The sequence below is a fragment of the Ixodes scapularis genome, unplaced genomic scaffold (genome assembly GCF_016920785.2).
Source record: "Ixodes scapularis isolate PalLabHiFi unplaced genomic scaffold, ASM1692078v2 PGA_scaffold3__209_contigs__length_174095766, whole genome shotgun sequence".
Taxonomy (NCBI): Eukaryota; Metazoa; Arthropoda; class Arachnida; order Ixodida; family Ixodidae; genus Ixodes; species Ixodes scapularis.
In genome coordinates this window covers 7,791,900-7,807,951 of record NW_024609868.1, presented here as the reverse complement: position 1 = coordinate 7,807,951, position 16,052 = coordinate 7,791,900, and the positions used below count along the sequence as shown (strand labels likewise).

General features: G+C 43.5%; 1 protein-coding gene across 1 annotated transcript in view; it reads right to left on the bottom strand.

Moving 5' to 3' along the window:
* Nucleotides 1–211: 211 nt before the first annotated feature.
* Nucleotides 212–16,052, bottom strand: part of LOC8039292 (arylsulfatase B) — a 29,769-nt gene continuing 13,928 nt past the window's right edge. Inside the window, exons 6-9 of the mRNA XM_040208203.3 lie at nucleotides 15,895–16,021; nucleotides 9,891–10,187; nucleotides 3,983–4,425; nucleotides 212–349 (exon numbers count right to left, since the gene is read on the bottom strand). Of these exons, the coding sequence (XP_040064137.1) occupies nucleotides 212–349; nucleotides 3,983–4,425; nucleotides 9,891–10,187; nucleotides 15,895–16,021 (1,005 nt within the window). The remainder of the gene's footprint in view (nucleotides 350–3,982; nucleotides 4,426–9,890; nucleotides 10,188–15,894; nucleotides 16,022–16,052) is intronic.

The following is a 16,052-nucleotide window of genomic DNA, read 5'->3' as shown; positions in this document are numbered from 1 at the left end:
TAACAACATGAGCCATTTTACACACAAGGTTTAATTTCTCGTAAATAAGAATGCAATGCAACCTATTGTGTGCTGTCTCAATTATTCTATGACACATCGTTCGTTAAATAAAACTTAAGAATTGAAGAAGACTACAGATGTTTCCCGTACCCTTCATTTGTGGAATCTACTATAAAAACAAATAGGTGAGCATCATCAGACTCTTTTATCCTCATTTAGAATCGTCGCCCCACGCAGCCCACATATGGTTGTGCAGCGCAGGGTCTGCTCGTGGATCCAGAGGAAGATTTCCAGGAGGCATTGAAGTTGCCCGGTAAGCCTCAAGTTTTCCTATAAGCCTGCGTAACACCTGCCAGTAGAAATGATTATTTTCAGAACATCATTCAAAAAATAACGACAGTACTTCCTGGGCATGTCGGAAATGGGCCTAGAATCAACTGGGTTGCTACACAGTGTTAACGAGGTTCTAAAAATTGACTGTCTAACCGGCATAACATGCACAAGGTTAGTCACTATAATGAGCATAACTTCTTCCTTCACTATAACCAGTGAAGTACGAAGTCGAAAGCGGTTTTATTATGAAAGCAGGATCTTAGCAAGATAAAGCAGTATCACATATGTTCTTTCTTGGACTACAGTCTGGCTTTTCAAGCCCAACCATTTTTCGACCTAGTTTTGTAGTCAGAGTTTTTTTTTATTTTTTTATGTCCGATGAACTTAGTAGGAAAAACAAGGGTAATGTGTTTTTTTTTAATGTACAATGCATTTAGTGACATGCTGTAGCTACTTCTCGATGTGATTCTCGCGCATATTAAAACAATTACAATGACATGGTACATTATTTTGAATGCCCTCCTGAAAAGAGGTTACCGCTTGCATTCTCAGTCATTTTATCACCCGTCAACAAGACCACCAGTCGCCACAGAGGCTCTTTCCTTACTCATATTATCACAGTCGCCTGTTCGCCTCTCCCCGAAACGCCATGCAGTTCCCTTCATACACACTACATGACTGTTGCAATTCACGGTCTGGTTCATGCGTGATGGAATGACTGATAACCGATGGCGTAAACCTTCTTTGAAGGGATACTGTATCGAAACATTAAATATACCTCGTACTTTCATAATTGAGTTAAACATTATCAACTGAATCTGCTAATGACAATCGAACACTTGTATTTTGAACGGATGGCTATATTTTTCTTTCCAATGGACAAATTCCCGCGAGCACTAGAAGATCAGCCATCGAAGAGCGCGATGCATCAAGGGAACTGGACCAATTGACGTCGCAGACGTGACGTCACTTCGTCCGGCACGGGCAAAGCTGTTTCGAAATTGGCGTGGCTATCAGCTCTGCCACTTGGCATCGTCAACGCGTCACAACCTGGACGTCTTCGGTTGCCCCTCCCTGCTCCCCGCAAGAGTTGAATGGGCCGGAAGAGAAGGGAAATCCGGTTAGACAAGGCGCGCACGCACGCAGCTTGGCGTACTTCCGCGGACCGGCGCTGCTTTTAAGTGCATAGTGACGTAACGACATTCGATTTATCACTTTTAAATTATGTTTTTGTGACTTTTTTAGCAAAAAACGGATGCCTCCGTTGTGTCGCGAGTACGTGGTTGACGTTATGACGATAAAAATAAGGCGCTAGAAGTTCGTTGTAGTGTCCTTTTAACGAGGGCAGTCAAAAGCTTATTCCACGTCATGATAGTTCTCTAAATCTGCGAAGGGATTATACGACGAAGTGGCTATAGTATTTATCTAAGTTATACATGTATTAAATCAATTTATATCCCTTTTTTTGTTTAGGAGTTCATTGTAAAGTATAAAAACAACTACAGCCCCATAATTGGTTCTTTGCCAGCTGTCAAATTACAGCTATTATCGCTGTAATTTGTTTTGCGTTTAGGTTTACTGGTTGCTAACTCCTGCAGAAGTACAGACAACAAGTTTAGTTGAAAAATAAACTACACGTTTAATGACAATTCCGAAATGTCGTTTATATGGCTCAATGTGAAAAAAAGTCTAAATCAATATACAGGACAAACTTGAACAGGTGTACGAAAACGTATGAATCTACATCAAAGCCTCATTGGAACACTTGTTCCCGTGCCAGTTTCTCGTCACCTTCGTTCTATAGCCTATAAATCATAATGTTTTTTTGTTTTTTTTTAATTAGAGTTCAAGGTGGGGTTTTAGAAGCACCACAGATCGGAAAAATAAGAAATCCCAATTAATATATAAATCGAATACTCTAGAACCGAGGAGTCTTAACATTTCCAAATAAATATTGCCGTCGTTTTTTCTTGATATTTATTATAGATCTAATCGGTACAGAACTATTTTTTGTCTCGCTTGATTGAATAATACAACAAGAAAGAATATTTAAATAAAATGATCAACATATTATGGCACCAGGTATTGTTGGCTTCACGGCAACCACATGCACCAAAACTGACTTTGCCTAAAATAACTACATTTATTTTTTACATTAATTGTATATTATGGTGCATTGCCTTTTGCGTTCTATTGCATCAAGCCCTTCAGTGAGATATTTTAGTGTATATGTTTCACGTCGTAAATATGTTTTCACATTTTTTCCGCATCTACGAAAAAAAGAAAAGATTAATTTTAGTGGGGTTTTTAACCGGACTGAAAAAGGACGTGCCCGGTGCCGAAACGTTTTCTTTTTGAACCTACAAACGCCACAGAAGACCTCAACCATCAACGGCAATACTTGGACAAGCGGCAGCTGATTTTCACGCTGAAGGTGGGAGATTCAGCAACGTTAGCACAACCATGTTTCCGCGAGCATTCATACGCCGGACCCCGGTGGAGAATTCCAAGATAACGGTACGCCTGATCTTTATGCGGAAGCGGACGCAATAACGCATATGTTTCCTTTTCTTCTCAAGGTTGTTTCGTATAGAATGTGTAGTACTCTGTTCGCTTTGTTTTGTAAAACGGCTTGTTTGCCGCCACACACCTGGGTAGTCTGTAAAATTACTTTATCTAGGTTGTCCATAATATTGTCAATACGAAAAAAAAATGAAAGACGCTTACCATCCCCTGTAACGCCGAATTAGAGCGCAGCTTTTGAGGAGGAGGAGGGGAAGATACAAAGGCGAGCAGGAGAGGAGGAGGGGCTATGCCCCTCCTCCTCTCCTGCTCGCCTTTCATTTAGGGGAAAATTTCCCCGCTAAATTTAGCGGGGAATTCTTCAGCTAAAATTAGCTGGGAAATTTTCCCGCTAAATTTAGCAGGGAAATCTTGCCGCTATATTTAGCGGGGAAAATTTCCCGCTATATTTAGTGGGGAAATTCTCTGCTAGATTTAGAGGGGAATTTGTCCCGCTAAATTTAGCAGAGAAATTTTTCCGCTAAATTGGGCGGGGAAAATTTTTTTGATAAATTTGGCAGGAAGATGTTTCGCTAAATTTTGCGGGAAACGTTTTTCGCAAAATTTAGCGGGGAATGGGAACTTTTTTTTCCGGTAAATGTAGCTGGGAAATTTTCCTGCTAAATCTAGCGGGGAAAATTTTTCCGCTAGATTTAGCGGAGAAATTTACTTATAATGCACCGCACGGTTACGCCGACGCCGGCGGCGACGCCGCTCGAGCCGGAAACGGGCGCCTAAGAGTAGCACTCTGAATGAAACGCTTCATTTTACCAATACCAAGGTTACACTTTTGCGAACGGCCCATTTGCCTAAATATAGTAGGTCACAAGATAAGAATTCAAGGGAAGCTCCTTTCACCCGTTTACAGTTTTGCAGAGCGAACGCTGGAGAGAAGAGGTCTCTTCCTCTCCAACGTTCGCTTTGATAAACTGGAAAGAGGGCGGGAGGAGCTTCCGCCCAACTCTCAACCTATCGCCGATTATGAGTAAGATTTCGCGGTTATTCTCCTCATCAATTCTCGTCCCGAAATACAGTATTCACTACTGTACTAATATTGAGAAGTAAGCTATCTCTCTTTTTAACATACCTCGGGGTGTTCCTCCGCAATGTTGTTGTACTCGCAAGGGTCCTTGAATAAGTCGAACAGACAAGGCGCCGCTGCTGGAGCACATGGATTTCTCGGACCCCTCTCGTCGCATTTTATCGGAGTCGCGTAGGATCCGTCTCCCGAACCGCAGGCGACACCGTGACCGGCGTTCCTCAGCACCTGTGCCACAACGGAGGTCTCGCACTCCCGGCGAGCTCTGTCGGAGCCCCACCTGACGTTCCCGGGGACCTGAAACCAGTCGTCGAGCACGCCTTCACTGACGACACCGCTGACAAGTTTGAAATGACCCTCAATGATGGCGGAGACGTTATCGACGGGATCTATGTTGATGAGCAGTTCCTTCCTCGGCGCCTCGTTCCCGCGTCTAAGTGCCTCTAGTTGACTGATCCCGTCGATGTCGCCCAGATCCGAGGGGTCACCACCTGCAACGATTGCCAACTGTAGTATCGGGTGTCTCAAATGGCGACCAGGCTCTTTAAATTAGGGAGCTTTTGTAGACCGCGTTTCCCCCTCCGCCAAGCCCTCTGCAACGAAGAAGCCGCTACTGCGCCTGCGCGCCCATGGCATTGACTGTAGAGTGACGGGTCCCGTAGCGGGTTGTGGAGGGCGTTGCGGTACACTCTAAGAAAAGAATGGAGGAAAAAAGTAGCAACGGCGCGTCTTCCTCCCTTCTACTGACGCGCCCCCAAGCGGACACGAGAAAAGTGGAGAAACGAAACGTTTTTCCCCTTCTCCAGGCAGACGGGAGAAAGCTTTCGCCCTCCCGACTCATCGTCTTTCGGTTTCGTTTTTCGGGCAGGTCGCGCACGTTGTTTAATAAATAGCTGTTGAGTTGATTGAGCTTCAGCGGCATCGAAGGCCGCCTGTAATTCCGTCTTCTAGTCGAAACGAGCAGATCATTTCGGTTTCATTGACGTTTTTAGCACTAATTTTATCAAACGAGCAAACGAAGCCCCTAGAAACAGCGAAGTTCCGGAGCAGTGCCAGCAGCGCCACGTACACTGGGGGATGGCCGTCTCCGGATTACGGACTCGCGCGCGCGGCGAACCGACGGAACTACAGTCACTACAGTAGCGAAACCACGTGGAACTGTGTCGACGTTTTCGACGTTATGGAAACTGCAGGAACCGCGTCCAAGACAGGCAGGTTTTGCTGCCGGCTGCCTGGGTGCCTTCCGTGCTGAGTTCGGTTCTGCTTCCGATGCCGAGTGCAACCGGCGTTCGACGTGGTTCTGTATTTCTGCGTGTCAGCAACATAGCTGCAACATCGTGATGGCAGTGTTGTGGGTTGTGAACAGAAGACGAATTATCGCCGATGTGACCGTGTGTTCGCGTATCAGTGGTGTAACAACAAGATAGGATCGTAAACTGTCGGGCATTAATGCCGTGGCTCGGGCCGTGATGAGGGGGCGGGGTGTCGCAGGTTGACATTCCGCTTTACATTAAAAATTTTAATACCACTTGAGGGATTACGTGCAATCGATCAACGTGCGGATAGTCATGTTCGAACGCGGGTCTGAACAGTAGAAGCTCCTATCGCTATCGTACAGTGGCCAATATGACTGTCGGAATTGTCTCGTCCCCGAGATCGATTGCGCTCTGGGGCAAGGACTGAACAGTACGAAATCGTGACGGAAAGTACGTATATTTACAGTATGGAATTTCGGCATTAAAAAACAATAGTAGGTAAAATCGAAAAAAAAAAAGCTACCCTTTATTTTGCTGTTTAAATATACTACGGTTCCTGGAGAAACTGCCCTCCAAGTGGCGCGCTGGGATGAGCGCTAGAAGCTTTCGGGCTCGCCACGGCGTAGCTCCGTACACTTAACACCTGCTGCGAGTCGCAGCTTTGACTGCATTCATGTTGATCGAAAAGCGATTTCTCAGCATGGGAAGCATCACTTCCAGCTGAGTGAATATCCGCTCTACAGAGATTAATTCAAGACGGCAATTGCACCTTTGTGCGAACAGCACAAATAGGAAAACCAATAGAAGTACAGGCTACGACGTGCCGTGTGGGGAAACAAACTCATGGCTTCGAACCGCATTAAAGCGGCTTGATTTATTGGCTTTCAAATAATTACAGCATGATCGAGCGTTTACTTTTTAATCATAGATTCATCCCCTGAGTCATTTAAAATACTCTCAGAGGTATGACATTGCTGGAAAAAAATCAACATGCTGGGAATATTTTTTATTGCTTAGGGAGTCACCGAAAAGTTCCGTACGTTCAAAACGACCAGTATAAAAGACGGAAACGCAGTGCACGGGGTAGTGTTCGGGTTAGTGTGGTGTTCTGTTTAGTGTGTCGAACCGAAAAAAATACGGGTTCGGTTACGGTTCAGGTAAATTTATTTTGTTCCGGTTCAGTTCCGGTTCGATTAATTCGATCCGCGAACGGGTTCGGGGCGCTGAACCGGTTCGCGAACCGGTTCGGAAATTATAAATTACAAATTGCAACATCAAAATAAATTACAAATAAAACATCTGAAATCAGCACATACGAAACGGGATACATCGTAGTGTAAGGCTCAGGGATTTCTACCAGGAATGGTTTCGTTATGTGCACTCAAAGGTTACCTCACCGACGTTTACGCATTCGGACTTCATCTAATTGGGTCCGACGCAGTAGCTGTAAAATCCGCGACCTCCTTACAAACCCACTTACAAGTAGAACTCGCTAACTATCCCGCCACCCCGGCGTGTAAGCAATTGAAGGAACAGTGGGGAGAAAATACAGCTTTCTTTGTTTGAACTAGCCTTCGGTAACTCAAATTAGACCCTTAAAGAAGTTTTCATTAAACAAGATACGGAATATCAAAAACACTTCACCGAACGCAACGCCAGAAGGACGTAATAGGATAAATATTAAAATAGAAGAGTTCGCTGTCTCACAAATATGTTAGCTTCTAAGTGCCTATACGAAACCGGATGCATTATTATCAAACTCCACAGCCTTTTCTTTTCTCATTCCGATGGAAGCAAGCTTCAAGAACTCGCGCGCTCTAGAAACGTGTTATGAAATGAACAGACGGCAGCATTTAGGATTTACGAGATTGTAGGAAAATGAAATCCCGTGACGCGATTTTTTTTTTTTTTGCTCAACCTTCCAATTTTTTTTCTTCCGTGCAAGCCGCGACCAGCGCAATACTGGTTCCTATGTCAAGATTCATGGATGCAGCGTTTGTCAAGATTCATGGATGCAGCGTTTATATTCCTAAGACTGAGTGGAGAAGAAAAATATGTAAGCGAGGTAGGTGTGTGTCAGTTGACGGCACTTAAAGAACAAATGGCATTGATAGCACATTCATTGTCAACAGCGCGTGGCCGAACCGTTTTGACATGAGCCGGTAACCGTTATTTTTTTTCCGGTTCAGTTCCGGTTCGGGTTCGTCGCGATAACAATATAACGGTTCGGGTTCGGGTTCAGTTCCAGAAAAAATACCGGTTCGGTTCCGGGTTTCGGTTCGGTTCGGTTCCGGTTCGACACCCTGGTTCTGTTGTATTGATATTTGTGTGTGCCGTTTATGTGCTCAATGTATGTTCACCTGATGTTTGTAATAAGCGTAATGTTTGTATAGTAGAGGATCCCCAAGGCGCAGGAGAACTGCTCTGAAGCGCAGTAGTGGCTCTGAGTGGAGCCAATTATTTTTTGTAGAACATGAACTGGGCGGTACCTAGCGCCACCTAGCCTAGCTACTTGCAATTACTCTGCTTGACCCCGCCATCTGGTGGCTAGCGATTTAACCTTTCACGCTACGCGATAAACAGCGGCTTCGAGTTTGTTCTTTCGAGAGCGGCTTTTGGTTCGCGGATTGAGTTTGCCCTCCTCCGTGATGTGCGGTTGACGAAGGAATTGTGACTCGAGGAACACCAAAGGTAAGACGCAAAGTGCGCGAAGTAACTGGGTATCGGTTGTCTCTGTTTAAGTTCGCAGTGCTGTCGACGAGAAGACTGAGTAGCTGCTTTCGAAACGCAAGTTTCTGTACCTGTGGGGGGAATCTGGCTTCGGGAATAAACACAGTTTGCGGAAAGCTCGTGTGACGCTTTTATTTGCTGCTGCTCTCGTCCCGTACAAGAGACGTAGCGTCCTCGTTAAGCCTTATTGGGCTCGATTTGCTCGATTCGGGGCCGCCATATTGAGATGCAAGCGACGGAGGAACTTTGCTCCCCTGCTTCAGGGGCGAAAGTTTCTCCCTTTCTAAAGGAACATAGGTTACAAGACCGTTCCTCCCCTAAGGGAGGACTATCCATACCCTTTTTTCTAAGGGTGTACGGCCAAAAAGATCTACGAAAGCTCCCTATAGACCGCAAAATTCGATTTGATAAGCTATCGCGCTACGATTTTGTGCAGCGTTGCCCACAGGTGGTGCATTTTTTCTATAAAACTTGGAAAGAGCGAACTTACCTGAGAAAGAAGTAAAGAAAGAAAAAGCTTAACTCCAATGAAAACCTAGCGAAACCACCGGTCTTCTATCAATAAGGCACCCTGTTGTTTGAAGACCGATGGCTCGCTGCGTTTCCATAGGGATTAATCCTTTTTCTTTTTTTACTCATTCCTCAAGTACGTTCGCTCTTTGCAAATTTTATAGAAAAAATTCACCACCCGTGGGAAACGCTGCACAAAATCGTAGCACGACAGGCTAAGAAACCGAATTTGGCGGTCAATTTAAAGAGCCTGGCCGCTACTTGAGACACCCAGTATATGCACCAAAGCGCACTTGTGACGTCAAGCCGCTGCGGAAGCATTGCTGTGGACACGGCGCATACGCAGCCGATCCACGTGAATCTTGTTTCTGCGCACGCGCACTAGCCACAACTGTTGTGGGCAAACGCTGACATGGTTGTCAGCAGCGTATTCGTCTATAGAAGCGTCCATTCAACACACGCCAAACATACACTGATCGCAAGGGTCGCCATTCGCTGGGTACCCGACGGTTATTTCTACTAACTAGTTCCTCCGAACTACTACTTGTGCGGTGTGAAACTGACGTGGCGAAGCGAATGTTCGCGGAACATCAAATACTATAGGGGGTATTCACTGGACGCCATATTTGTGGGTGCTGTTTAGAGCGCATGCTCAGAACGAGCTCACATTAATAGGTTGCTAAGCCCGGCAATCTTGATGGCGCGGAATGCACGTTGCAAAAGAATTGTGGAAGCTCGCCGTCAGCATCCGCTCAGCATTGGCGCACACAGCTATGGCGCCAGTAAATACTCCCTATAGCATGGCCTAAAATGACGTCACCTGCAAGCTATATATAGGGGAGAAGGTCCAACCGTCTTGCTCCTAGTGCATAAGTTGAGAGCTGAACTTACGGAGACAATAAGACAAAATAGTGAATTATTTTAGTTGCGCTTATGATGCAGGGCTCGGTTTACGTAGTCGAACGCTGTGTCATCGTTCGGCTGGGGCTCGTGCTCTTGTCAGTGAGGCACCGATTGAACGAGAGGCCAAATTGAACCCTTACAGGACATGCGCGTGCTGTGTCCTGAGTATCGCGCTCAATCGACGGAAGTGTCATAAATAATCCACTCCGCAGTCATTGCCATTCGGTAAACACCGAGCTTTGTTGAAAATACGCTGTACAAAGCACCTTCTGAAGCTCGATCTCCTCGCCAGTATCAACGCTGTTTTTATACGAATGAAGCATCAGGTATGTGCATCCGCCCGAACATCCGAAACATTTACGCATTAAGGACTGTAACTTTGCAGCTTTAGTTTTTAATGGCTCCTTCGCCCCAAGTGTGTACGTTTTGTCACAATAAGCTAATTTATATTTCGTTGATTGATTGGAAGCCAATCAGGTTTTATTTTGATTAACTTTTTAGCGGAACATGATTGGCTCGTATACCGCCTACTTGTTTTCGGTGCAAGTGCCACTCACCAGCAAGTTGGTATAAGGTGGGTAACCAGTCGGTAATGTGAAACAGGTTACTGTAGTCGTAGCCCCGCATTCCACTGAACAATGGGCTCCAGATTATGGCGGGAACGTGGACCCCTCCTTCCCAAGGCGTCGTTTTCTGCCCCTTGAAGGGCCACGAAGAGGCGTAGTTCGCGTCTTCGCCGTTCGTGTCGCCACCGTTGTCCGACGAGAACACCAAAACAGTGTCGCTCAACATTCCTCGTTTCCCGAGGGCTTCAACAACCGCGCCCACTGATTCGTCGAGGGCGGACACCATGCCTGAAAGACGTAGAGAACGAGAAAGCGTGACAAATAAACAATAAAGAAATAAACCATTACATTTTTTGTTTTCCTTTAACGCTCACCATTTAGTATATTGGGTGCGCTAGGGGATAGCTAACTTATGCAAAAGAATCAATAACATGGGCGAAAAATGAAGTACTGAAATGGAGAGTTTCGAATAGAGGTAAAAGTAAACCAGATCGATTCATCGCTTTTATTATTATTGTTGCTGTTCTTGATTTTTATGGGACATAAAGTTATTTATTTATTTTATTTATTGATACTGTCGGCCCTTTAAAAGGCCTTTACAGGACAGATGATGCATACATGATGTAAAATAACAATCATGCACTGACACTTCAAAAACGTGATTCACCCCGTGGAATAAAAAAACAAAAGAAATACATTCAAAACACACAATCGCGGCACATTATCAACATTATACTCTTCATATTTTTAACAAAATCACAGACATTTGTCATAGTGACGACGGAATTCGGGAGTTGGTTCCATTCCGTTATTGCCCTAGGAAAGAAACTAAATTTAAAACAATCATTTTTGAGAGATGGTTCCCTGATGTGCGTGCTATGACGATGTCGCGTACATTATATCCATAGTAACCCCGAGCCGTAGAAAAAATAAAAAAGCGGACAGTAGAACTGACGCGTAAGTCCATGTAATTATTTTTCTTTATCTTAACTAGACCGTGAATGATCAAAAAATGAATTTCAGGCGGTCGCAATTTGTTCTTAATTCAAGAGAAGGAAGTTCAGCAAGTCTCTACAGAGTTCGGTGGGGAAATGGTTACGATGATATTTATTAAAGATAAACCTGGAAGCAAGCCGCTGGACTTTATCAATTTTGGACGAGTTAGCTACTGTATATGGATCCCACACTACTGTTGCGTATTCAAGGATAGGTCTCACGAGTGTTTTGTAAGCTAATGTTTTTATTTCTGGCGAAGCGCTTGCAAGATTTTTTCTGAGGTACCATAATGCCTGGTTAGCTTTTCTGGACACTTTTTCTGTGTGTGTATTCCATCGTAAGTCGCGTGTAAAGGTCAATCCTAAGTACCTATTTTCGTCTACACAAGGTAGGTTGGTCTCATCGATAAAGTAATCATAATTTAGGATATGTTTTTTTGTTATAGACATAACGACTGGTTTTAGAGCTTTTAACTCCATTTGCCACTCGTCGCACCAATGTTTGATATTGAAGAGCTTGTTTTGCAGTTTTAGTTGATCTTGTTCAGTTTCTATTTTAATATAAAAACGGGTGTCATTAAATGGATCTCAGACTTTCTTTCATATAGACGTCAGTGTTGTTATCGATAACATGATCTCTCCCCCAATAGCCGTAAAATCTGGTGTACCGAAAGGATCAGTGCTTGGGCGACTCCTCTTCTTATTATACATTAATTATATTGACGTAAACATTCAGTCCACGATCCGACTTTTTGCAGACGACTGCGTCATCTACCGAACTCTATCTTCCTCCTCTGATAGCGCATTATTTCGGGCAGATCTAGACAAAATTTCACTATGGTGTGTTGATTGGCAAATGCAGATAAATACGGATAAAACGAAACATATGACGTTCACTACAAAAACCAACAATCCCGAGCATACTTATCAAATTAATGGTGTAGATATACAAAAGGTGCAATCATTTAAGTACTTAGGTGTTTACCTCACAGTAGAGTTATCTTGGAAATTACATATTGAGACAATATTACGAAAGGCTAATCAAACCCTGGGATTCCTGAGAAGAAACTTGTTTTTTATCTGACACCAAAAAAAACTAATGGCATATACATCCCTTGTAAGAAGCAAAATAGAATATGCGTCAGTTATTTGGAATCCCCACCAAGCCTATCTAGTTAATGAATTAGAGTCTCTCCAAAATAAGGCATCCCGGTTTATAACACGCAATTATTCAACCACCTGTAGTATAACAAGTATAAAAGAGTCCTTAAATTTAGCATCTCTCGAGAACAGAAGGCGAATCGCCCGTTTTTCTTTATTTCATAAAATATATCACTCTTCTACACCTTCCCGTCAAACACACATTGTTCCAGCTAACCGTATCTTCCCACGGCAAGACCACCCCAACAAAGTAACCCCGATTTTTGCACGCACTAACCTATACAAATGCTCTCATTTTAACCTTGCCGTTTCTGAATGGAATGCCTTACCGTATGACATCGCAGTGACACATGATTATCAGGCTTTTTTTAAATCTCCTGATTCCTTTCATTTAAAAAAAAACCTAATCATGTTTGCCCCTCATCGCAGATAAGCCATAGTTCTGCAGTGTGTCCTTGGTTTTCTTTTTGTATTTGTATAATGTTACCATTGAAGTGCAGCAATTGAACTTTGTGATTATATGTACTGCTTTTTTGTGTGCTGCGGCTTTCTTTTTTTCTTTTTTTTTTTCCTGTTTTTGGTGTATCACTGCTGTCAACGTGTTCTTTTTGTATGAATTCCCCCCTATGGTAATGCCCAAAAGGGCCCTTAGGGTAAATAAATAAATAAATAAATAATTGTACAAAATACAATCATCCGCAAACAGCTTAATTGGAACTGATATTTCACAGCGTATGTCATCTATAAATATTAAAAATAAAAGCGGTCCTAGCACACTACCTTGTGGAACTCCAGAAGCAACTGGGGCGGGTCTCGACACACAGCCTCCCAACTCAACGAACTCTTGATGAAAGATACGAGCAAAACCAGTTTGTAATAATGAGGTTCTTAAACAAAGTGTTAATTTTAAGCAACAATTTAGGATGATACACTTTATCGAATGCTTTTGCAAAATCTAAAAACATGACGTCCGTTTGGCCACGGTTATTTATAGTTTGGGAAAGATCGTGCACGGTTTCGATGAGTTGGGTCGTTGTGGAAAGACATTTACGGAAATCCATGTTGATATTGATACAAAATATCGTGATCGTTAAGGAACGTTGAAAGATGCTTTGAAACAATATGTTCGAGAAGCTTAGAGGACTTGTTAATGAGAAATATAGGTCGATAGTTTTCCACACACGAAACAGAGCCTCCTTCATGTATGGGTACAATTTTGGCAATCTTGCAGGCTTTCGGCGCGGAAAAATAATTTATAGACGACCGAAAAATTATAGTAAGATATTTGGCAAACCATTCAGCTTACCGCTTCAAAAACGCATTAGGAATTCCGTCAGGCCCGGGACTTTTCTTTAGATCTATGTTAAGCAAGAGGTTAATGACCCCCTCCTCTTGAATTAATAAGCCACTAATTGGAGGATAACCAGCAAAATTTGTACATTCTGGTTGGTTGTCTCGAGTGACCACAGATGAAAAAAAGGTATTGAATTCTTCCGCTCGTTGCTGACTGTTGTCGGAAGTAATTTCCTTTTCTCGGGGGGGGGGGGGGGGGGGGATTAACATATCGCCAGAATTTAGCCGTGGCTTTTGTAATAAATTTCTTAAGAGTGACACTGTAAAGTGTATGCTTCGAATCTTTAACAAGCCTCTTCAGGTCGTGACTGAAGCTTTGCAGTGTCATTTTCCTAGAGGCATTTGGATTAATTGCATTCCCTTTCCGACATCTCTTTAATTTTTTTTTTTACATGTATAATTTCTTTGGTGATTTAGGGGTTCTTATTTGTTATTATTTTGATACGCGTAGGCACAAATGAACTAATACAGTGTGCTTTCACATCAGCAAAAAAATCCACAAAACTTCGGTAGCAGCTTCTAAGGCCTGGTTCACACTTGCGAATCGGCGGGCGAATCTGCCAGAATTCGGCCGCCGGGCGTAGCGTCCACTGTGCATTGCCGCGGCCGATTCCGCTTCGGCGGCAGCGGATTAGATGTAAGTGTGAACCAGGCCTAACTGGTAGAATGACTGGAAGTCTTCAAGCAATTTCTCAAGATAATCTAAAATGCTAACGTCATTTGCTGTCTCAAAATTAAGGACCTAGCTTTTTATGCGGAGGGCGCCCAAGCCTGCGGGGGCTGAAGTTTAGCGTCATGCATGTCATTTTGTTATCTGAGATGCCTTCAAAAAGTTCACGTTCCGAAAGAAGAGGTGTTAGGTTTGTGCAAAACAAAGATTAGGTCAAGTAATGATGATGCAGTAGAAGTCGTTCTTGTGTGTCCTGTGACAACTTGAGATAAATTATAAGAAAATGCAATTTCCAGTAGTTGCTCGCAGCTGGCCCCGTCTGTTGTTCCCACCGAAAGCGTACTCCAGTCAATGCCTGGTAAATTAAAGTCCCCTACTAAGAAGGTGTTTCTATTATGACATATTACAGAGTCGAAATATTGTCGCAACCTGACTAAAAAGTCAACTGAGGAATTGGAAGATCTGTAGACACCGCCCAGGACTATAACCCGGTCATTCATTCTAATCTGGACCCATAGAGCTTTGATATCTTGAACCTCATCCAGTGCAGTAAATACAATATCGCTTTTGATCAAAATTGCTACCCCTCCGCCAAGTTCTTCCCTATCTTTCCTAATTATAGTATAATTTAATGGTGTAATTTCACTGTCTAGAATATTGCAATGTAGCCACGTTTCTGTAATTACCATAGCGTCCGGTTCGTGTTCAAGAAAAATGTTTTCAATTAGGTCAACTTTATTTACAATACTTCGAGCATTTATGTTAATTAGTTTGAAGCGTGCTTTGTTGTGATGTCATTGATCCCTATCCTGCGTACTCGGATAGGATGAGCACTGATATCTTTCGTTTCTAACCTCGTCCCAGGCATAGAGAACGTTGTTTATTTTGACCGTATCAAAAACCAATATCGTCCATAGAGGGCTACAGGACACTATTCTTAAATGCCAATTGGGGACTTATTTAAGTAAAACCTACTCAATAATCTTTTCACTATTAGTTTTAACACGTTGCTTTACATTAGAGCCTTGTAGCACGCCCTAAGCGCAAGTCGCGGCTGTCTGTAAATTTGAAAGAACACAATGCTGCTCTACGCCAGTAAAGTGAGAGGCCTGTCTTGGTAAGCGGTATCAAGACTCAGAACAAATGGCGCGCAGAAGCACCATCTGGCCAGAGCTGATGACAGATCGCGACGTAAACGTGACGTGACGAAATAACGCTGACAGCACCTAACCCAAAGGTATATTCTGTTTCTCATAGACTCGGCTCACGCCTGCTGGAGGTCTCATGAGACAGTGACCCGTGCGTCATGGAGCACACCCAATACTGTTTCACTTCATATTTCCTCCCCAGCGCAACAACACCTCGAGGGCTTCCCACCGCCGTGTGTAACGTCTCTTCAGAACGGGGCTTCCTGCTCGCTTTTGCGTCTTAATTTCGGCTAGGGAGATCCTTGAAAGCTATCGTTTATCCTCGCATCCGCACGAATCATAAAATGATTTTCCTAAACTCTAAGAACCTTAAAGGTTTATTTTAGGCAGTGCTAAAAAGCTGATTGAAACGTGTCAGTCAATAAGAAAAACGTTAATGAGTAAAGCTTTTTTTCTCGTTTTTGTCAGTTCTTGAATTGTTATAAGTTTGCCCTGGCTTCCGCTAGATAATTCACCTCAAGAAAATAAAAGAGGACCATAACGTGTCGTGTGTCATTCTTCCGTGACACAAGATATGAACGATAGAGGCTAGCAGTATAACGCATTATTGGCTAAATGCAATTTTAAAAAAAAGCCACGAACTAGCTCTAATTGTCCAGAAGGCATACCCGCGTACAGGGTTCTGTTCCGGGAGCCTATGTCACGATACTTGTCGCTGTATTTCTTCGGAACTTGCAGAGGATCCTGCGGGTTAGCAACATGTGGTGCTTGATGGGCCAGATACAAGAACAGGGGCTGTGATGGAAAGAAAGTTTATTAAATGTGC